The 25,183-nt window shown below is 34.6% G+C and overlaps 1 protein-coding gene across 2 annotated transcripts; it reads left to right on the top strand.

The window, feature by feature from the left end:
* LOC125649860 (arrestin domain-containing protein 17-like) lies at positions 1–22,792 on the top strand. Of its 2 annotated transcripts, none has more exons than XM_048877690.2 (8): positions 1–126; positions 4,060–4,188; positions 10,950–11,096; positions 14,905–15,128; positions 16,536–16,715; positions 18,521–18,703; positions 19,912–20,116; positions 22,195–22,792. In XM_048877690.2, exons 2-8 carry the CDS (start codon positions 4,071–4,073, stop codon positions 22,332–22,334), a joined length of 1,197 nt encoding a protein of 398 aa, XP_048733647.2. In that variant the 5' UTR covers positions 1–126; positions 4,060–4,070; the 3' UTR covers positions 22,335–22,792. The 2 variants fall into 2 exon arrangements, with proteins under 2 accessions (XP_048733647.2, XP_056022796.1); XM_056166821.1 differs by lacking the exon at positions 10,950–11,096 and adding an exon at positions 11,151–11,297 and having other exon boundaries at positions 121–126.
* The last annotated feature ends 2,391 nt before the right edge of the window (positions 22,793–25,183 follow it).

Here is a 25,183-nt window from a genome sequence, read left to right as displayed (position 1 = left end):
AAATTTTAAAACCCTTTCAATATATCAATTTATGTACCTTCACAGCCACCGTAGATAAATTGAACTCCTGACCTGGATTTGCTGGTAAACAATTAGGTCTAGTGTGGAGGAGAGTATAGAAACAAGGTATGTGCTTCACCTGCTGTTACTAATTTCATAATAATGCATGTACATAATAGAGTATCGATAGCAGTATCGAGGGGATGATTTTTAATTTATTTACAATTAAACATGACTGACAAGCTTTACGTGATCGGGAACGGTCCACTTAGCATCAATCCCAGTTTGTGATATCTTACTCAGAAATTTTTTTTTTTAAAATCCCAGCGTGTAGTAGCTATAGCTTGACATTACCTTATATGGTGGTCAACCATGATTACGTACAATAACCCAAAAAATCATGTAGATCGTAATCTATTGTTCTCTTCATTTTATTGATTTTTCAATTTGAGGTGTCTAAATTATTTAGTGATCGGAACACAATATTTCACCACATAACACGTTAAGTTATTACATTCAATTTACAGTTCCCGTATCATTTTTATTAACGAGTGTACTTAAATGAACGTTGTATATTGCGCAATGTAAACTATGCTTAACATGGGTTAGCCTCGCCCCAAAATAGAAACTGTATGGAAAGCAATCCGTGTTACAAATGTAACTTGTAATGATTCCCTCAGCGTGCACAAGAAATCAACTTCTGACAGCAAGACTGAAATACTGAAGATTTTGTCATATTGCCACACTGTTACTCGTACAAAATGTAAGCATGGATGAGAAAAGGTCAACAGGATATCATTCTGTAAAGTGGGTTTATAAAGACGTCCAAGGCTAACATTTATAGTTGATTTCCCTATCTCGATGTTTCTGAGCCTTTGAAATTGATATCAAGTTACAGTGTTCTTCCTGTTCAGAATGAGTTACGTCTGTAAATAAAAGGCAGGGCAGTAAGAAGACGCCGAGCGGTAGCTAACACTCTTATGTATCAATTCAACCAACCGTAAAACAAACAAACAAACAAACAAACAACTGTCAGACACAGGACTGGGCACCAAAACCGAGGTCACCGTGGTCAATCAGTACTGTGGAATGGTTTTTAAAGCTGGTTTACTTAGAATTAGGGTAAAACAAATAGCGTGGTATTTGTTTTACAGCATAATTTTGATAGCTGATATATATATATACCAGGAAAGATATCAAGGGTGCATTTTATTCAGTAAATCAATTCATTCACCCGTGTCAAAATGGTGTACTGTTTGTCCGTTTAAATCGTTTTTCTGAATATCTTCATTGTAATTTATTAAGTCTTTAGATAACATTCTAAATGAAAGTCGTTGATCTTTAATTAGTATCAAATAGTAGCTATGCAGCAAATTGTAGAAAACTAGTTTGACATAACTTTGATAATATTTACGACCAGTTTCGCAATATTTCTTATATTTTGACATTAGGTATGAAGCATGGCCTCGTCTGTCGTCGTCATTTTGTCATAGAAACCATCACTTTCAGTGTCCGTTTTGGATTTCAGAAACATCGAGCATACAGTAAAGAATTCATTTACCTATCTTGGAGACACACATGAGATGCATGTACTCTACAATTAACAAGAGGCCAACAGGCCTTATCGGTTACCTGAGTATTAGTGAAAAGTATCACTATTCCCAAGGGCTATGAAATCTAGGGAAACAAATGTCCTGTTCTGAATATCTAAGCTAAATTGTAATATTCAGGAAGAGTATAAAACAAGGTGTATTCTTAAAACTTTTAAATATGCCCCCAAAAGTGATTAAAGATATGCGGTTAATGTAAAGAAAAAGATTTTTGAAAATGGTAAATTTTTGGCAGTTTTTCAAATTTTGCCCCACCCCTAGGGATGCAGGAGTCCTGAAATTTACATTTGATGTCCCCTTTGTTACAAAGATGCTTCATATCAAATTTGAAAAGAACTGTAATGAAAGTTATCGAGAAGAAGTTTTAAATGTTCAGTTGTTAACACATTTAATCACTGATCATTTTGGCCCCACTCTGACACCAAAACCCATATCCTGGGATCATCAAATTCACAATCTTCGTAAAGTGTTGCCTGCTCTTTTTAAATATTCATGTAGTTTCAATTTATTATCAATAACACTAAAGAAGATGCTATTTGAAATGTTTTATGCATAAAAACTATACATCATGTTCGGCCCCGTACTGTAGTCAGGACCCCCACCCTGGGGATCATGAAAATAAAAATTTGGTAGAGGCCTTCCTGCTCTACATGCATTTAGTTTTCTATACGCCCGTCTTTAGACGGGACATGTTATGATATGGCGATCGTGTCCGTCCGTTTGTCCACCTGTCTCACTTCGTGTCCGGCTCGTAACTCAAATACTATGAGACCTTGAATCATCAAACTTTTTCATTTGACACATCTTGAGAAGAGGGTGGTCACACTTTAAAGTAAGGTCATTGTAACCTTTGATTAAGACGATATGACCAAATATGGCAAAATCCTGTCCGACTCCTAACTGGACTATTATTTGGTCTAGAATTATCAAACTTGGTCAATTAATTCATCTTAAGAAGGTGTGTCGCGCCCTAAATCAAGGTCACTGTGACCTATAATTAAGATGATATGGCCATACATGTCATAACCCTTTTTGGGCGCATGTAGATATGAGTCCTAGAATCAACAAACGGTGTCTATTTGTGGATCTTTATAGAAATGTAAATTGTAGCTTAAAATCATGTCATTAAAACTTTTAAAATGGTATGCATTAACACAAATCCAATGTTTTTTAAAGGGAGGTAATCCCTACGTACGTTAGAGAGTAATTCAGTAATCCTGTTCAATAATCATTACCTCAAGAAATACACATTTTTTTCTTCATAGAATGTAGCTATGTACATAACAATTTATATGAATACATATTTTGTTTCGAACATTAATGATGTAAATATATTATTTTTTTTTTTGGTGCCAAAGTTTTGACCTTGTGACCATGACCTTTGAGTTTTACCCAACATTAAAAACTTTAACCAAAACTTTAATCTAGCTCATAACTTCTGATTGGTGAGTGATATGACTCTTATAATTTATACGTTCATTCCTTGTGACAGGACTATTTTTCTGCTTTCAAATGGTTTTGACTTCGGATCGTTTCTTTGTTGTCACTAGGGGTAGAGTGCTTTTGAAACACATCTATCTGGTGATTGAATCAGTTATTTGTAATATACATGTAGTCTCAATAACAGACGTTTCTGTCCTACTATTTTTTCACATCAACTGGGATTTCAGCCAATTTTCTACCCATCATGAATGATTGGTTTGTTTACAATACATTCCAGAGCGCAGACGATAGAATACTTATCAGTAACGATATACATGTAGTTATCGTTCATTCCCTGAGCGAAGCACGCATCGAGAACGCAAGTGTTGAATATTTTTATCAAGCACGTAGCAGCCGGGTGAGGCTGGGGGTCAGTCCCTCCCCTTCCAGCTTTTTAGGATAATGTCCTATTTTCTTATAAATGCAAAGACTCTTATTTGTATTAAGTAGTTTGAATTGATGAATTGAAGCTGAATCAATGATTCATGATTTTGAGTCATGAGTTTGAGCTTTTGGTAGAATTGCCTAAAAGAAAGAAAGGAAGCTTCATCAAGATAAATAAGTAAACTAAAAATGAAAGTAGTTTTAAGGGTAAGTTAGATCCACGTTATATTCAGTCATTTGGTAGTTTGTAAGAAAAACTGGTTTCTTTACTCGTGTTAGGGTTCATCAATTCCAAAAACAAACATCATCACACTCATGACCCCGATCATGACCCCGAAACCCGGACATTTATTTCATAAGTACATTCAGTGTACATGCAGGTATGATGTTTCTTCCGGAAGTTTTGCATTTTTGAAATTAAAGTCCCTAGAAAACAGGCCCAAGGGACGGTTGTAGAAGCTACCATTTTTTATGCCTAAACAAAAAGCGAAAATAAAACATACAAACAAAAGACAAACCAAAGCCTAATCGGCAAACCTTATACAATGTCATATAAATCAGAAGAACGTCTATTTTTTTTCAGGAAAGTCTACAATGGGAAAATTAAGAGCCTTCTACATTGAGCTTGAAAACCCTCAGGGAGTGTTCTTTGCAGGACAAATCGTAAATGGGAGGCTTGTTGTGGAACTGGATGCAGAGATGAAAATGAGAGGTAAACAGTGATACTAAGCATTGTACGGTTTCAGTTGTTGTTACCAGAAACACAAATACATATATGTACCATTTGTAATGCACAATGACAAGTTTTTACTGACGAATTAAGAGCTTGTTTCACTAAGGGTGTGATTTTATGCAGGACTAGATATGCGTCTAAATTCGACGTCTAATCCTGACTACTCGTAACGGTAGACTCTGGATTAATGTGTTCGAATTTAGTGTGAAATTCTAATGTTTTACACTTGGACAGTGTCTATATATTTTCACTCAGAAATTTGAATAATTCAATTTCATTTACAAAATTTGTCGCAAACTTTCATTTATCACATTGAATCAAAAGGAGAAGTGACAAGGATTAGGAACATGGTGTTATAAAACATGATACATGAAATTTGACAAAGTATTTTAAAATGATACAATTGGTTTTTTTTATTTTTATTTGAGATCATCTTCGTAAACTAGATATAGGTATTTTTAAAAAATGCTATATATGTACATGTGTAACAGCAGACATGCAATTGTATTGTTTTGGGAAGTACAAGTATACGGAATTACGGAATGAACTTTGGTACTAATGTAGATCGAGTATATGTGAATATACTGGCATGCTTAGTAGAATTTTATGTCATTTGGTTTATTGTTTTTTCATTGGAGAACTTGGATACCCATGAATATGCAAATTAGAGAATCACCGTTTTCCCCTTGCATTGAATAGACCAGTGATCCGTTGATACCAATATAAAATTGTCGCAGTTGTCAGCTTTCTTTTTTCATAGTTTATCATACTGACAAAATATTGTTCCAACATCGAAAATACGGCGCATAGAGCTTTAATGAATTTAGGGGCACCCGATACACTGCACGGTGGAAACACAGAAGAGTTTTAGCAGTTACCATTGATTCGTGTGTTTATATCGTCTAGAGGTTTTAGCGGCTGCCATTGATTCAAATGTTTATACTGTCTGCTTTTTTTTAATCCCTAAAGCCTTGACAGTCGAGGAATGCCAACCAGATTAACAGAGAATCGTAACTTGCTAAGACTACATGTACGTGTACTTTTTAGGACTTTTAAACTTCTTTTATCCTTTACTTTGCAAAATCTCATTTCAATAACACTTGAGTGACATGGCAAGTATGAGTTTATTACCACCACCCTCATTCTTTTTTCCCCGGATTTGACAGATTAAATATATTCTACATGTATTCTATAAATGATAAGAAATAGGGTCAGGCAGAAACTAAACTATCACAACATTACTAAAGAATTGTATATCTGGTCTCCTGAATGTTACCTATTTGCAAAATAAATGACCAGAGTTGGTATTCTTTGTTTGTTATGGAGAATTGTTATATTCGGACTGATTAGCATCTGAACTGGGGTCTCTGTATACATATGCTAATTGAGTTGGGTATGCGAAACTCCCATTTTGCACTTACCCTTTGTTGTGTGTGATACTCTTGAATACAATGTGCACTATATTGATCAATTCATTAAAACTGTGAGATATAGATTAGGATTGAAATATTAAAGTTTAATTCAAGATGAATGGGTCAAGTAATCCCAAGTGGACTATTAATCTTAATTTCTCATCAGCAATTTATTTTGACGAGAAGACAGCTGTGAACCTTGGACGCCATCCACATATAACCGTGTGCTTAAGGACATACGCGAAATTTCTGACATATTCTCTAACAGTCTTTAGAAGATTACTTTTCATATCTTCGTGTAATAGTGTGGATTGTATAGGTATATAAACAACTCAACACCAATGGTAGGGTTCTATCAGAGTTTGTATTCTTTTCTAATTAACTCTGAAATATATAACAAGAATATCACATATAATATATATCATGAATTAAAACATATAGTATAAAAATATCAACAAAGAAAACTCATTTGCTCAGCACAGTTTACAACCAAGAGTTATTCCCCTTAATAGTGCTTATAAGGATATATTTGACTATTGATTACTATATGGTATAAATAATAAATAGATTTATCTTACTCGACTATTGAACTTAATTAATCATAGACTATATAATCAACTTGATAAGAATATTCAGAACTTATCATAATGCAAAGAATATACAAAAAAATGCAATGTCATACCTATGTGTGACACAGAGCCAAATTTCTGGTCAGGTCCAGAATATTCTATATGCTGGTAATAAATCTATATAGAAATAATGAAATATCAAATACTTGTGTGAAACTAATGTTACATTACTTATTCACACAAGGAAATCATAAAAAGTAAAAATAGCTGAATACTACTCGAACACTCTGACATTCACACATAACATATTTAAACTACTACATTTGATTCAATCATGATTTATAGTTATAATATACATTCATACTGATATACATTTTACTCTTTAGTTGTAATTGATAACTTAAAGATAATGTAGAAATGCATATGATCACTCGTACTCAATTACCATCATAGAAAATGCATAAAATCTAACTATTCAGCAAATGTATTAATTCAAAGTAAGCACATGTACTTTGAATTATATATGATCATAAAAACTCAAAAGAAAGTCATATTTACTTACAGTCAAATTGTACTAGGAAAATCTTCTGGAAAATCTTCTAGAAAACACTTCTATATTCTTAGAAGACAATTCAAAATGTGAACAATAGTAAAGAGAGGGAACTTAGACAACCAATGAAATTGGAGAGTTCTATATTCTATAAATATTTACATGGTGCTATTACTGACCATTATGATCTCATAATCTATAAATAACTTTAGAGATATTTGCATATACTATTAAGTTGTACATAAAATAAATTAAAAGTAAAGACAACTTTTGTCATGTACTAATCTTCATAATCTAAATAATGAAATAATATATTTACTTTAGAAAAATATCACCCTGTCACATTCGATATTCAGAGTTCTTGTATGATTTCTGAAATGGGTTTAAATTTTATATTGTAGTAATATTACAAGACTTTGCATATTGTCCTGAGCAGTTCAGTGGTTAGATCAATTTTTTAACTAGTAACGCAAGAGAGCCACGTTAAAAAAAAAAAAGCTTATCCCATATATCGATGTACAATATATTCTATGTTCATGTATGTATAATCGTAGGAAGCGGTAAATTTGTCTGTAATAATAATTGTAGGGTTCTACACTATATCACCCCTAATACAAATTAGGAGGTATAGTATAGATCCTTTATATCATTACATTACAGACAAAAATTACCAGTGCCTGTGGGGTGTTGATGAAATGCGGAACGGAAAATATTCTGTGGATTACTTCCCGTTTATATATATGCTATAATGTTATGAGAAGGTCAGCATTTTGCAAGATAAAAGGCTTATTATGACCAAAAGAAGCAGAAATTACAGAGAGAAGGGGAAGTAATCCACAGAATCCACCATTACATATACTTCATACTAATGCATATGTAATTTGAAATGATTACCATGGAAAATATAAATGAATTAATATATACTTAAAAAGTAATCATACTGAAAAAGACAAATTTTACATCCAATGAATACCCCCCCCCCCCCCCCCCCCGAAAACAGCATTGTAAAAGATAAAATAATTTTATCAATAATTTCTCCTCAAACATAGCCTTCTTAAATTGAACTTGCTTTTATTTGTAATTTAGCTCTACACCTGGTATAATACATGTATGTATTTATGTATCACATCAAATTTTAAAGCGAACGAGTCCGGTGTGTATAAAAGGTTTGTGTCATTTGGGATGAGGTTATGTGAAAGTTCGTACATTTACTGACATCCTGTTGATTAATGATAAATGTTGAACCCGAAGAGATACAGCGGGAAAGAAAGATTGAAACAGAACCAATGAAAACTAAGCCGGTAAAGTTTACGATCCATAGTATGAGAAATTAACAGATATGAAATAGCTAAAAGACTAACAGACATTGTATGCTTGAATGGAATCAAAATGTGAAGGTCATCTCATTATTAGAAATAAACTGCTAGAGGTCCTCCCTATTTAGGATTGGAGTGCTGCGGTCACAAAGTCTCTGTTAGTTCAAAAATAATATATCAAACACAAGATGTTTAACTGGCTGACTTATAAGATCATGAATTGTCGTTGTTTTATACATACCACACTCCCTGTTATAAGTACACACATACACTGTATTATGTGTAAATCTACATATAAATGAGCGTTGATGACGTTTTGCCACCGGGGGGTGGGGTATCCGTCAATGCCGACATTTTAGAATTCTTATAAAACGCTTTGTAGATATCCGTCAATGCCGATATTTTAGAATTCTTGTAAAACGCTTTGTAAATTCTTATACAGACGTTTAAGTTCGCTTAATAAATTCATGATGCAGAATTTTAAGATAAAAATTGTTTTACTGGTTGTAAACAAATTTCCAAAATTTTTATTTTAATCATAATAAAGTATTTTCTTCGGATTTTTTTGGTGTTATCTTAGCTACATCAATCATTCTAATTCTTAAATTCTGGACCGTTCCCGTTCCGCGTTATAGCAACACCTCCCTGTGGTATGATATTCATGAATCATTGGGATAAGATAATTTTTAAAACGTGGATAGATTAGTATTCTGTTGTATTGACACATGTAGTTGAGCTTACTGGAACCTCCAAAAAATGTAGAAAGAGACAACATAGATCGGAGGGAAATATATTTATTCATGGTTCCAATCCCCCCCCCCTTGTTTATATGTACATGTATAGATAAGTAGAATTTTCTTGACCCATACACCCACAGCCTCGGTTAACGTCCAGGGCTACGTTCCTTGTAGATTTCCTAATGAAAATAGATAAATAAAATAAAATGGATTAAAATGAAAATAAAACGTAACGAAATTAAAAGAAAAACCCCCACATGAAAACATAATAAAAGTGTCGAGTATACTAGTACTTAACCCATTGATTAGTACTACTGAAAAAAAATCAAACTAGAATCAATTGTTGGAGGGGTATCATCGGTTGATAAGCTTCATATCCGATTCCAATTTAAGGTATATCATGATGTGTATTCGTCATTATTTGACCTGGTTATCACATACAATACAGAGTTAAGTATGTGGGAGCTGGAACAAGTTTCTGCCCCCTCCCTTCCCGCTTTCTAGGGGCCTGTCTGCATTCTAAGCATGTATCATAACATTTATAGTTTTAAAAGAATGGTTTCGTTGTTTGGTAATCATATTAGAAGAATAAGCTTTCTGTCATAATTTAAGTTTAAATATGCATGTACCCTCTAACCTTTAATCTATTATGACCTACATTTTGATTGGTTAATTTGGATTTTGAATTTCGAATCTCGCATTTTGAATTTCGAATCTCGAATGAACCTTCTGGGCTTTCGTATTGATGAGTGTTATTAATACTACTAAAGAGGGCGAAGCCCTCTCACGGCCCGAAGGGCCGTGAGACCGGAGTTCTCCCTATAGGTAACACGTATATACATGTTTAAAAGGAAAATATAGAAAATTAATGAAAAATTAAACCATACCTATGGAACTTGAAAATTTTGGTCCCAATGGCGTCGATTCGAATATTAGCGCGTGGACATGTACTCGAGTTCACGTCGTTCTGATATGTTACATAAAATCCGTAAAAGCATGTAAATCTCATTTTCTTAATCATATATAATCACTTCTCGATTAACGCGATTGTACCATGTCTCCTATCTTTGTGAATTTGTTAAACACCGACGCTGGAGATGACGTCAAAGTACACTGTCTACATCAAATGTGTTATGTTTCCCGCGTTCAATGAATAGGCGGATCAGATCTATTGAAGTCAGTGCTAACTTCGGGATATGTTTTTTTTTTGTTCCTGTTATGGATATAGATGCCAATACTTTTGCTTCGCCCTAAAAAACGGTCACACCGTACGACATATTACCCTTTGGGCGTTATATTATTTGATCACGTGACCAACTTCATGTCCTATCCCAATAACACTCAAAAATGATAAAAGTAATTGCACTGCAGTGTTAGAAAACAATAGCTTCCTGGACATAAGTAAATGAAACACTCCAACCCATCTTCAAGACTACAGGAATTATTCTGTCAAAAATGAATTATTTTAAAACTTTCACAGGTTCCCAATGGGTCTATATGCGAGGACATCAGGTTATAGAGGGCGAAGTCCTCTCACGGCCCTCTTCGGGCCGTGAGAGCAGAGTTCTCCCTATAGGTAACACGTATCTACATGTTTAAAAGGAAAAAAAAAATAGAAAACTGATAAAAAATTAAACCATATCTATGGAACTTGAAAATTTTGGTCCCAATGGCGTCGATTCGAATACTAGCGCGTGGACATGTATTTCTCCATTTTGAATCTCATGTACCCAAGTTCACGTCGTTCTGAGATGTTACATAAAATCCGCAAAAGTATGTAGATTTCATTTTCTTATTCATATATAATCACTCCACGATTAATGCGATTGTACAATGTATCTTATGTTTGTGTATTTGCTAAGCATCGACGCTGAATATGACGTCACAATACACTGTTTACATCAGTTGCATAGCGTTTCCCCGCGTTCAATGAATAGGCGGATCTTAACTATCTAAAGTTAGAATACTTTGATTGAGCTCTGTCCTCACAAGTTAGGTGCTAATATTTCGGGATATTTTTGTCCTGTTATGGATCTAGATACTAATGCCAACTTTTTTTTGCTTCGCCCTTGAACACGGTCACCCTGTAAGGCATATTAATGTCATAGACAAATAGTATCGTTATCAAAATTTCAGATCAACCCTTATTGTTTCAGAAATAAGATTGACGTTTAAAGGACTGGCTTATGTGCATTGGACGGAGCAACATAGTACTGGAAGTGGAAAGAATAGACGTACCACAACCAGACATTATAGTGCCACAGAGAACTACTTCCACCAAGTTGTACCAGTTTTTGGAAAAGGTTCGTGTACTTTATTTTGATGTTACTAAATCCCTACCTGTGATACTGTTTCAGAAATAAGGTTGACATTCAAAGGCCTGGCTTATGTACATTGGACGGAGTCCCACACAACCGGAACAGGAAGTAATAGGAGGACGGAAACTAGACATTACAGTGCGACTGAAAATTACTTCAACCAGTGTGTACCTGTCTTTGGAAGAGGTTGTAGTTCGGAAGTTCTATTTGTTGTCTATTTACTCCATCATTTATTTTTTTTTTAAAGTGTGTTCCTGGCTACGATAAAAATGATACAAACTGTTGTAGTTCAAGTGTTTTTACCGGATAGAGGATAAATTTGGAGGAACTTTGATATTTTCCTGCCTATACATATGTACATGTAATATGTATATCATGATTTATTGTCTTTGTAATGAAAACAGTAATATGGTACATTTTTATCGTAGATCAACATGTTTTGGTTACCTGAGTCACTCATGTGACCTATTGCCATTGGTCTGCGTCCGTCGTCATGCGTCGTCCTTCGTGAATATTTTTAACTTCTTGATAACCTTCGTGAATATTTTTAACTTCTTGATAACCTTCGTGAATATTTTTAACTTCTTGATAACCTTCCCATTCTTTTCTTTTGTATGAAACATCTTTGTGGCAAGGGGGACTTGAATTGTACTTTTCAGGACTCCTACACCCCGGAGACTTTAGGGGAGGGACAAAAACTGCCAAAACGTTGCCCAATTTAGAAAATTTTCTTCTCTACAACTACACATCTATAAGAAAAACTAAATACATTATCATGTAGAACAGCAAGGCCTCTACCAACATTGCAAATTTCATTATCTCCGGAATCGTGGATCTGACTCCAAGGCAGTGTCAAACTTCGTATATTTATAGTGTTTATGTGTAAAACATTGATACTATTGATACTACATGGAGCAGGCAACCCTTTACCAAATTGTCAAGTTTATGATTCTAGGTGCTGGTATGGGTTTTTGTACCAGCGTAGGCCAAAATGGTCGTAATGATGAACTGGCTTTATCATACTTTATAAACATTAAATGCATATTTAAGAAAAGCATAAAGGGATGTACCAAAATTCTGAATTTCGCAACCCCAGGGTTCTGACTCTAACGCGGGCCTAAAATATTGGTAATATTACTAATATAGCATATATTAAGTAAAGTCTTTCATCAGTGTGGGTACGTTTGGAGACATTAGTATTTTAAGAACATATCCTGTTTTATACTGCTGCTGAATTTAGCTTAAATATGCAGAAAAGGAAAATTATGTTTTCCCTCTTCCAGAGGGGGAAGGGACATTGTTTTCGTACTTTCTGTCTGTCCATCCATCCGTCTGCCTGTCCGTCACAGAATCTTGTGAACGCTTGTTCTCCTGTATGGCTTATCGGATAGACCTGAAACTTTGTAAAATACTTCATTGTCATTTGTAGATGTGCATATTGTCGGTACGTGATGATCCAATTATATTCCTAAATGCTGTAGTGGATCTATGAGGGGTATAGGGTGTAAAATAGCTTGTGAACATTTCTCCTCCGAAATGGCTTTTTCGATAGACTTGAAACATTGTAGAAAGCTTCATTGCCATTTGCAGATGTACATTTATCGGGACAGGAGGATCTGATTGTTATAGTGGATCTAAGAGGGGTAGAGAGTATAGAATATTTTGTGAACATTTCTCCTCCTATGTGGATTATCGGATAACCTTGGGATTTTATACAATACTTCATTATCATTTAATGATGTTCACATTGTTTTGACCCAGGGATCTAATATTTTCCTACAATTTACAGTGGATCAAAGAGGATTGTTTTCTAGCTTTTTTCATGTGCAACTGTACATTACATTTTCACTTTCCTGCTGGTAGTTCAGCATAGCATTCATTATTTTTGTATCAATGACATTAGTCACATCAATGTTGAATGAATTTTTCTCCCTCTTTTTCCTCAATGCACAAAATACCGTTCATACTATCTATGTTACTTCTTTTTCCTCCACACCATGCAGTACATAAAGAGGAGGGGGAGTAATTTGGAGCACTTTCAATTTGGGGAGCTGAGTAGACATTGATTTTTAACAAAAACAAATTATATTTATTGTAGGCTTCGCAGCTCATGGGGCTAATGATAATTTTAAACAATACTCAGGTGACCGATAAGGCCTGTGGACCCCCCCCCCCCTCTTTTTGTTTTTAAAGTTCCCATTCAGTACAATGCACTTTTCCATTCCATTTACCTTACAGGTGTACAACTTTGAAATTTTTGTTTTTGTTTGTTTTTACGAAATTGGCATGATATCTTATATTTGTGCATGCTGTTCAATCATTTCATGTATTAGTCATAACATAAGTCAACAGTCTCGTATTTCATAACATAAGTCAACAGTCTCGTATTTTAGTATTTCATAACATAAGTAAACAGTCTCATATTTTAGTATTTCATAACATAAGTAAACAGTCTCGTATTTTAGTATTTCATAACATAAGTCAACAGTCTCGTATTTTGAAATAAAGTCAAGTGATTGGAAGAATTCCAAGGAATCTTATATATTAGTATTTTTCTTTCAGCCAGGGTATATATCATATTTGTGAGTCGTATTGATTCCCAATTATTATAAAGATCAAATCAATGGGAATATAGTAGGAGAGAGTGTTGATTGGTAATTAGTTATCTTTTAAGTGTTGTCTTTTCTGATTTAATCCTATTATATTATGTATGGCTGAAATAGGATTAAATTGACACTCTGTGACTGTGATGGAGAGAAGAGGTGTGGATTGTTTTTACGTGTATCTTTTCATTATTCAAATTGCACAGATTGCAAACAATATACATATGCATATATTATCTGTATTGCTCTATGATATGTTTAAACCTTTCTGCTATGAATATCTTATATGCATGTTCACTAAATGTACTATTAGGCCTAGCATGATTAGAATAAACAATGAGGTATTTACCAAAATTGTGACACTCATGACCCCAGGGTGCAGGATTCACTCCCCAGGTCGGGTCTAAGTTCGCCAAAAATTGAAAATGCATTATATCTTAGAAAATCTTCTTCTGGAAATTAAAGGAGATAAAATTTTTGCATGGTTATAATGGATTATAATGCCCTCTACCAAAATTGAGAAATTCATGACCCCAGTTTTCAGGTACCATGGTGGTGCTAGATAGTGCATATACATTAAGTATGACAAATGCAGTAGGGAATCGTCTTTATTAGATATGGAACATTGGTGACCTTGAACTGTTTATTGAATGCCATCTTAGCAAGCTGTTTGTATGACCATAATGAGCAATTTACTACCCTTGGGTTCAGGTACCAGGGTGGGGCTTAGTTAATCAATTGTTGAAAATGACAAATATTTTAGAAAATCTTTACTCCTGGACATCAGGCAGGCAAACTTTTAGCATTATTACCTATAATGAGCAATGAGTTTTCTTTGAAACCTGAAAAAAAATCATTTACCCCTGTGAGAAGTGAAACAGAAAATAGCATATCGTTGTGCTGTAGTAAAACTTACTTAAATCTATTGTTAGTTATGCCAAAATATTTATCATTTAATACCAAGTATAAGAATAGAGAAGTATAAAACACATTATGATTTCTAAAGAGTAAAACGTGTGCATACTCAAGTAACCATCAAGGCTCATGTTGAAAATTAATGATAGTCTATAGAATATTGTATAACGTCAATTATTTTGACTGACTCGAACTATTAAGTATATATTTGTACTATACAGGTATGTTTGGTAAAAATAACTTGATTTTCTGTAATATATATAATTATTATACAGGTATGGGGATGGGTGATGATAACCGTCTGCCCCCTGGTCAGCACGTCTATCCATTTTCCTTCCAACTTCCCCCCAACCTGCCCTCGTCATTTGAAGGCGGTGTTGGATATGTACGGTACACTATCAAAGGAACCATTGACAAGCCGTGGAAGTTTGATCATACTACGAAGAGACCGTTCACTATCATTGCATTGTTAGACTTGAACACGCAGCCTAACGCAGCGGTAAGCCACAAAACAAGTATTCGGTAGTTCTAAATGCAAATGGTCCGACTTGCCGAAAATCGTTCTTTATTTAGTTTTATCTAGTCAAGGATTCCATGTTTAGTCACGATGTGGGATTTAGGAGTTGAAGACTCCGTAAGATATAATTTTTATTTTTCTATTTTTATGCCCCCGAGATCGAAGGAAGTCCTAGAGCTTTGGTATTACACATGAATATTACTTGTGACAAGACCTTTCCGTGGGTACCACAATGTTTGACCCTGTGACCTTGACTTTGGACATGGACCTACATTTAGAAAATTTGACATAGGTCATAACTTCTAAATGGTAAATGTCTTTCATATTGACCCACTTTTTAAACATTTTTGACCCTTTGACCTTGACCTTGGAGTTTGATCTACTTTTTGAAAACTTTAACCTTGCAAATAACTTTTGAACAGTAAGTGATAGAGCTTTGATATTTCACATTAGTATTCCTTGTGACAAGACCTTTCCGTTGGTACTAAACCTTTTGACCTTGTCTTGACATTTGACTCACTTTTAAAAAAAATGACATTGGTCATAACTTCTAAATGGTAAATATTAGAGCTTGCATATTGACATGAGCATTTCTTGTGAAAATATCTTCTATTGGTACCAAGATATTTGTCCTTGTGACCTTTGCCATCTTCAGAATTGGCCATTATCGGGGGCATTTGTATTTCACAAACTCATCTTGTTTGGTTTCATAAGTTAGATATACTAGTAAAAGTTTCGTTTAAAGTAGAATTTTTCAATTTACAAGTTAAATCTGAACAAATTGAAACAGTACCTAATGTTTGTCGCCTCTCATTTTGTTTTAAACATGATATTTTCTATTAAGCAATCTATATACATGTATGTAAGCAAAAACATGACACGAGCCTTGTTCACATAGGAAAAATTGTGAATGTTGTATCTCATTTGTAACTCGACAACTGACATTCATATTTTACTGACCATTAGAAATACCTTAGTTAAGCATTGCAAACGTTAAAAATGGGGAAATAAAATTTGCAAATTTTCAGTTCAAATCATGTCCATGCCCCTTTAAAGGAAAATTCGGATCTATGACCTGTCTTCCGTTTCTAGAGCTGCACATTAGTATTTCCATCAAGATGCAATGCACTTTCAATGTTTAAGCTATTCTCACGTGGTGTGAATAAGCAAATCTTAAAAGTGTTATCCAATTTCACCTTTAATCTGAAAAGTTCTTGTGCTATAATTCAGCGAAAATGTATAAAATTTTGTATATAAATAAGTCAAATTAAAATGGTGAAAGGATAAGTAGATGATATTTGATCTTTCTCACTTGTCTTTTAAGTAAATTGTAGTTTCATAAAACACATTTTCTGGTTTTGTGATCATTTTTTTCTCCAAACAATACAGAGTGGGACCCATAACCAGCAGAATAAGTTTCTGTGTTGTCTGTGCTGTAAGTCAGGACCGATAACAGGGATGTTAAGACTGGACAGAGTGGGGTACGTCCCTGGTGAAGCAATAACCTTCCAGGCGGAAATCCAGAACATGACCAGCAGAGTTTGCGGTACTCATGTTAAGCTGTCTATGGTGAGTGTAGAGTTATTTATGATGTCGTCTAGATATAAAGGATGCCCTCTGGAACAGCGAATAAAATATTACATCGTGGAAATATGGTTACTTGGGATTGTAGTTTGCCCACGACTTCCGTAAAATATTGGTCATTTGAAACATCTGATACTGAGGACATGCATCACAACAGGTATCCCCCATGTAAGTTTCATCACTGTAGAGTACATTTACATGCACATTGTACTGTAAATTAAAGTGCCCTCAAATGTACATTTGATCACTCATCCAGAAATACAGATCAATTGCAGCAATACGCCATATGTACATGCAAAAGTTAAGACCAAATTTGAGATAATGATGGATTTTTTCTTGTAATTCCATGCCATGGTACAATGTAGATTCTAGCAATTAGGTACCTGTTTTGATGAAATAATTATGCATGTGAACAGAATGGATGTTATGGGTGAAAAATAAGCACGCAAATTTTTAGCAACAGTTTGTGATTTCTTTTTCAAAGTGTATTCCTATTCTTCTATGTTTAGTAAATGAGAAGTGGTGAAAGAATTAGATTACATAGGGATATGAACTGGTTCCAGCGAGAAAGCTTATAACAACTATTTTTTTGTCTATAAGGCTCATTATTACAACTGTTGTTTTTTTTTTTTTTAGAAGAACTTGATTTTAATTCCACATTTTGGTAATCCAATTTATACTAAAAATTCCCTTTTAATTCACGACATTCTTCAAAATCATGTTTCAATCTTTTAGTATCCCAGTCATTCAGACGAATGATCGAATTAATTTGATACGGGAGAGCCTATTCTATGTATGATATATTTCTTAATCAAGGCAAGTTACTGACAAATACGTTAATGTTATTGAGTTTCAATAGTCTTATAAAAGTCAGCATTTCGCAATTTCTGTGGCCGTTCAAATGATCTTATTTTCAAATGCAACCTTCCATTAGGTCCGACATGCATCACACTTCATGTAATTGTTAGACTGTTCTTTGCATACTGATTTGTCAGTTGGTCAATTCTATCAGTAAGCCGGGGGTCCCCAATGGTATTCAATTACATTGGGGTTCCACACAGGATAATTAAGATACTGCAAAACAGTGACGCCTTAAGTGCTAGTATCGTCACGGTATGTGTTGCCTCATCTTGTGACCTAGCTATTGCATCTTTGAGACTATAAAAGCAATTGTTTTTTCTATGATAGCAATTGTCTCATCTTAAGTAGGGAATCAATAAACAATATTCATGGAAATGTAAACCGTAAATTGGCTGATCGAGGTATGGACACGCACACACAAACAAAAATTACATACTTTTATTGCATGAAAATTTCATAAAGTATGCGATTCAAATTTTTGCAGCTAGTAACTATATGTATTCTAACATTGTTAAAACCTGTTTGTATCAAAGACGTAAGAATAACTTTAATTTGACTTGTTGCAGATATTGCAATGGACGTGTGATTTTCAAAAGTGTGACTATAAATCCCTTGGGCCTAATACAATTCTACATAACTATACAAGTAAATTCTACAGATTGAATGATGAAATAGACACTGCTGATGACGATATCAATACTTGTAGCTTTGAGTGATATAAAAATTACCGTCAAAGACAAATGTACATGTATGTATATGTTATTGTTTGCTTTTGTAAAAATATTGTGAATATGAAGGTTAATAAAATAAAAAAAAACCCAAATAATATTACCGTCAAAGACAAAAACATCGGAGCCTTTATTATTGTTTTAATGATAGCATCTACTAATTAGTGAATGTATTCTTCAACAACATTTATATTTCTGCAGACCACGATATTTCATGCTACTTCCAAATCAAAAACAACTAGCAATGAAATTACAAGAGTAAATCATCCAGATATTCAACCAGGGGATACAGAAAACTGGTCTGGGGACCGGCTTGTTATCCCGCCACTACCGCCATCCTTTCTGGTGGGATGCAGAATTATTGATATTAATTACTGTTTAGAGGTAAGTGTGTAAACAATTTGTGTTTCAGCAATATTTTTATGTTCAAAGGAATCGCAAATATTTTAGTATTGTGAACAAAGATAAATGTAATTTTTTTTCTTCTCTAGTTTATTGAATGCCATCTTAGCAAACCAAGTGTCCGATTCGCTTACTTTCATCTCCCCATTGGCAGATTTAATGTCATTTCTAAGCCTTCAAAATATGGCGCTTTGACTTTCCAAAGCATCCAATCAAATCGCGCCATACATACGATTTGGTTTGAATAATGGCGACCCGTGTTATGTTATATTGTGTTGTTTTTAAAAAAAAAAAAAATAAATAGATATGGAACATTGGTGACTTTGAACTGTTTATGACTGTAATTATATATATCATCAATGGTTGTGATCCTTTGATTATTAACTCCGCGTTTACATCATTTTTATGCTATCAAGAAATCAATACGGGACGTTCGAGATACGGATCCACTCGACTTTTATCGCGCTTTGAACGTCATTTGTAGGGCATGTCACTTCCGGATTACAATAACAACTAAGTATACAAACATGGAATTCTTCAAATGCTATCAAATTCCTGCATTTAAATGCTATCTTTGAAAGAAAGGAATTACTAAAACCATTTTATAGGAAAATGCATTTGATTAAAATATGCGAGTTGGCGAGGGAAATAAATCTAGGAAATATCTTGAGGATATCGGTAAAACTTCACGCCTTGCATCCATTGATACGCGTCTAAATGCACCTTTTCCCCTCCATCTAATTTACACCCAGGTACTAAGCACCAATAGTGACTCGTATCGTCATCGTGGGATTGTGCATAGCTGCTAGCTAAACACCATTTGTATCGATATCAACTTTGCCCTACAATTGGTTATTATCACGTGACTGTGATGTGTAAACGTCAGATATAATCGGCACATCTCGAAAGTTCCGTATTATGACGTATTTCTGATGTCTTAAAATGAATATGAAATTGTACTACAGTGTACTGTATATGCGTTTATTTATTTTTTGATCAGTATAGCTAGAATTGAATTATAGAATTTCATGCAACAATAATAATGATACTATACATGTATATGAAAGATGAATATAAATTCAATAATTTGGACTTTTTTGAAATTATATTGGAAAAAAATTGTACCTGGTCACTAAAGTTACAATATTGGATTTAGTGATAGTGATTTGTGTAATTTTTTCATGAAACAGTTAATTGTCGATCCGTCTGGTCCTGCGATAGACCTCCACGTGCCTTTGTTGATCATCATTGGAACAATACCTCTCCAGTCTGTTGTTCAACAGTACCAAACGCAATATGGTGTTTCAGCCACTGGACCACCCGCCTTACCTCCTCCACCCGGGCCTGAGCCGTCAGCACCACCAATGGGTGGAGCTTCGCCAATGATGAATTTACGTGAGTAGAATTATTTGAGAACAGATCCATTGGACAAATGAACACAGAGATAATTTATACATTTGGCTTTGGTGATATTTTCAAAAAAGTTCATTCCTATTTCTCCTGTATATACATGTAATCACAGAAGACATATTTTGCGTAGGTACTTGAAGACAGTGTTCTGTCTTTAGTCTGATATTGGGCCATTGTTAGCTCTTCTGAGCCAAAGGCTCAAAGAGCTAATGCTATGGCCATTTGTGCGGTGTGCGGTGTGCGTAAACTTTTTAGAAAAAGGGCTATAACTCAAGAACCCCTTGGCCAATTTTTTTCAAATTTGTTACAGGGTATCATTGGCCCAAGGGCTTTCATACATACTAAATAAAGGGATGTGACCCTTTAACAAGGGGAGATAATCAGGAAAATACAAACAAAAGTAGTGGTTGCTAAAAAATCTTCTTCTCAAGAACCACAGGGCAGATTATCACCAAACTTACACATAAGGATGAGGATATGTTGTAGATTAACAATTGTTCAAGGCATTATCCTGGGGCAAAGGGCATGGTCTCAAGGTCACTTCAAAGTTGACCTAAATTTAATTTTTTTTTAAATTCCTTAAATCTTAGATATTTTAGTCATTATAAGGACTAGGATCATCAAATTTTGACAGTTGATGCATCTTAGGACCTTGTGTCAAGTTGTCTCAAAAGTAGGTCACGGTGACCTACTTTTTGAATTTTGCAGGTATTTATTTTAAAATTAATTTTGATGCATATTTTGGACACTTTGAAGCCTATGATCATCAAAACTTGTCAGTTGGTGGAGCATGGGACCTTGAAATGCGTCAACTGAAAAATAGGTCACCGTGACCTACTTTCTGAATTTTATGGCTTATCATTTATAGATATATTTTAAGTTGTTATTTCAAATACCGAGAGGTTTAGAATCATCAAATCTTGTAAGTTGATTCATCTTGAGGCCTTGAAACATATTTATAAAAAAAGTAGGTCACAGTGACCTACTTTTTGAATTTTGCAGATATTCAAATTTCACATTTTCAATTTTAGATGCATATTTTGGGCACTGTAAAACCTAGGATCATCAAACTTTGTCAGTTGATGCGTCTTCAGTCTTCGGTTTGTGTCGACCAAAAAGTAGGTCACCGTGACCTACTTTTGGTATTTGACAGCTAAATTACTATATTTCAGACACTATTTGACCTACAATCATCAAACTTTGTCAGTTGATGCATCTTGAGTCTTCGGAGTGTATCGACCAAAAAGTAGGTCACCTTGACCTACTTTTGGAATTTGACGGCTATATTTATATATTTCAAATACTATTTGACCTACAGTCATCAAACTTTGTCAGTTGATGGGTCTTGCATGTTCGAAGGGTTTCGACCAAAAAGTAGGTCAACTTGACCTACTTTTGGAATTGGACACCTATATTTATATATTTCAGATACTATTTGACCTACAGTCATCAAACTTTGTCAGTTGATGCGTCTTGCATGTTCAAAGGGTGTTGACCAAAAAGTAGGTCACCTTGACCTACTTTTGGAATTGGACGGCTATATTTATATATTTCAGATACTATTTGACCTACAGTCATCAAAATTTGTCAGTTGATGGGTCTTACATGTTCGGAGTTCGCTGACCAGAAAGTAGGTCACCATGACCTACGATTGGAATTTGACAGCTATATTTCAATATTCAGATACTAATTGGCTTAAAATCATCAAACTTTGTCAGTTGATATTTCTTGGGTTCTCAAAATGTGTAAACCAAAAAGTAGGTCACATTGACCTACTTTTTTTGAATTCTTAGGATTTAACTAAAGATTTAGAATACTAAGAGGCTAAGAATAGAAATGGTGGGGTTGTACAATTTATCAGAAGAGCGATTCTAGGCCCTTGGGCCTCTTGTTATTGAATATATTTTAAAGCGTATATTAAAATCTGTTCCATACGAAAATTATATATGCCCATGTTTTAGTAGCTTGCAAAATAGTTCTCAAGAAAAATAAAAATTTCCCCAAAAATTGATAGTCATCAAACAAAACTAAAGATTTTGAATTCATCAAGTTTCGTTTTGCAGCGCCACCTAGCTACAGTGAGTGTGTTTTCGGTAAAACCAACATCCGGGAAGAGGACGACTCTGAACATACACGGGGAGAGATGGACTACGCCCCTGCTTATACGTATTATGATTGGTCAAAACAATCACAGTTCAAGTGACCTCCAAGGAGACTGTTAGATTCTGTGTATTTCATTTTTATTTCATAATTTCATAAATCCATGCATGGACATAAAAACTAACCTGACTATTTTATACGCATTCTATTTGTATGATGATGTATCGTGTATTTTTATACCAAGTTCAAAAGTGACAAACCTGAATTACTATTTTCTGTTGACAGCATTAATTCAGGTCTTGGTACAACCATGTCATAATCGAGACACATCTTGCGTTTCTCATCATGACTGCTTCAGCCCTGAACAAGGATAGTCCCTTTTTATCTATTTATTTTGGTGATATTTGAATTTCCGTATTTATTTTGAAATGTTTAGAACATTCTTACATTATGTAAAATTTATTGAAAGTTGTATGATGTGACTGTTTTATAGTAGCCACGGGTTATTACTGCTGTGTTTTATGTACATGTATTCATTAATAAATTACAGGACTACATGTACTATGAAATTTGCATTTGTACCGGTACTTGAGCCTTGGCGAGGGTATAATAACACAGGACGAGTTGAATATAAATCAAATGAAACATGATGGGAGATTCTTTTAATCACATGTTGACCCCTCACGCCCCCTCCCGGTTATTCATTTACATTCCTGTATGATTGGGAATTTTGCTTCACTTTGACATTCTGTAAACAAACTACGCAAAATTAACGTTTATAACGTCAGAAACAGCTTACGAAAATATAGTGTAATAATTAAATTTTTTGTAATGGGAGATACATGTATCCACAGCGCGAGCTGTTAGAGGATGATGTAATGATTCTCATAAGGAGGACGAGTTACATGTAATTAATGATGGTAATCGCCAACTTTTATCCGATGCCGTTCCTTATAAAGCTCTGGAAAAAATGCATAGAGATGAAAAAACAAAACAAAGATTTAGAATCACAAAAAGGTTAACTGATCATAGAGGTTTTTTTTTCTAATAATGACCAAGCCTTCGGGAATGGAATGAATTTCGCGCCAATAAGTTTATCTGGATACCTGCTATCCGATTTACGTGTGAGCAATGCGCCACCATGTTATATCTTATAAGCAATACTATTCCTTAATAAGGTAAACAGAAACAACTCGGCACCTCAACACAAATTCTAAACAAGCGCCAATTTTGTCCGACCGTGCACGCAGAAACAAACGACGTTATCTGATTGGACAAAATTTGGCACGCCCACTTGTTACTGGATCGGTGTATTGATGGCATGAAGGGAGCGTGCACGTAGTCGTGTAAACTTGTATGTAATCTTGTGATACGTTATGTAAATTTAGTAAACGGGGTTTTAAGTTAGAAATGGAATATACGGTTATAGTTTTGTGGACATGATCACACGAGTTGATGGAGCTCAGAATCTGATAACAAAATTAAAAGATGAAGATATGCCATACTTGAAGTAACATTACCAATGTAAAAATGTGTAGAATAGGTTAAGGACATGGCATGAGATTTATGAAAGAAATAATCTGCATTATGTTGGTGTCACCATGATGCCTAGCATTTAGATGGGTGCAAATACGAAACTGAACCTACATGGTCCAGCAAAGGGTCACTCTGTCGCCGAGAGTGAAGGTGGATGGCCCCAAATAAAAGGTAGAAATAAGCGAAATGTAATGCCAACTGCGGTGTAATCTACAGTTCCATCTATATACTGGAGGAACCTGAGTCTGCATCTGTATGAAAGGTGAAGATAACGGACAGTGATCAATCTCATACTGGTAGTTTCTATAAGGAATAGAAAATTACGAGTTGTGCAAACACTGATAAACCAGAGGTGGGATCAGGTGTCTAGGAGGAGTAAGCATCCCCTGTCAACCGATCACATCCACTGTGAGCTCTATATTTTTATCAGGTAATCTATAGTCAAAATCAGTATGTAAAGAACGGCTTAACAATACGGGACTTTCGAGATACGGATCCACTCGACTTTTTTTCGCGCGTTGAACGTAATTGTAGGGCATGTCACTTCCGGATTACAATAACAACTAAGTAAACAAACATGGAATATTTCAATTGCTATCAATTTCCTGCATTTAAATGCTATCTTTGATAGAAAGGAATAAATAAAACCATTTTATAGGAAAATACAATTGATTAAATTATGCGAGTCGGCGCGGGAAATAAATCTAGGGAATATCTTGAGGATATCAGTAAAACTTCACGCCTTGCATCCAATGGTACGCGTCTAAATGCGCATTTTCCCTTCCATCTAATTTACACCCAGGTACTAAGCACCAAATGATGACTTGGATCGTCTTCGTGGGACTGCGCATAACTCTTTACGGACTGTCTGTTAGCGAAACACGATATGTATCGATGTCAACTTTGCCCTACAATTGGTTATTATCACGTGACCGTTGTTTTGGTAAAATAGATCGTTATATAACGACTATCAAATTTGCAAAGTGCTGAATTTAAACGAGACTGTTATAACCCTTGTAACATCAACTTGTTTGTCAGTAGCCTGTCTCCATTAGAAAAACTTATCATAAGCAGAACAAGCTCTTGTGTATCTATAATCATTTGAGAGACATAAACACCACATGCAGGTGATTATGGAATATTGCAACATAAATATAGAAGTTGACGATGGAGAAGCTGAAGTCACCCCGTTTGTCATAAAGTTGAGTTGTTAGTTTGCTGTTAACATCTATGTTCAATACAATATCTAAGTATGAAGCAGATGCGGACGACTATGTTGTCTTTTATTTCGAGTTCACTGGGATATATCAAATCGACATATAAAACGTCGTCGATATATCTACATGTATCTTGTGTTGAAGGTCATAGCAAGAGATTTTTTCTTCTCATGTAGAATCTTTTGAATAAATTCTACTT

Source organism: Ostrea edulis, chromosome 5, assembly GCF_947568905.1.
Source record: "Ostrea edulis chromosome 5, xbOstEdul1.1, whole genome shotgun sequence".
Classification (NCBI taxonomy): Eukaryota; Metazoa; Mollusca; class Bivalvia; order Ostreida; family Ostreidae; genus Ostrea; species Ostrea edulis.
The sequence above is the reverse complement of the archived record's forward strand: the minus strand, read 5'-3'. Positions and strand labels throughout refer to the sequence as shown.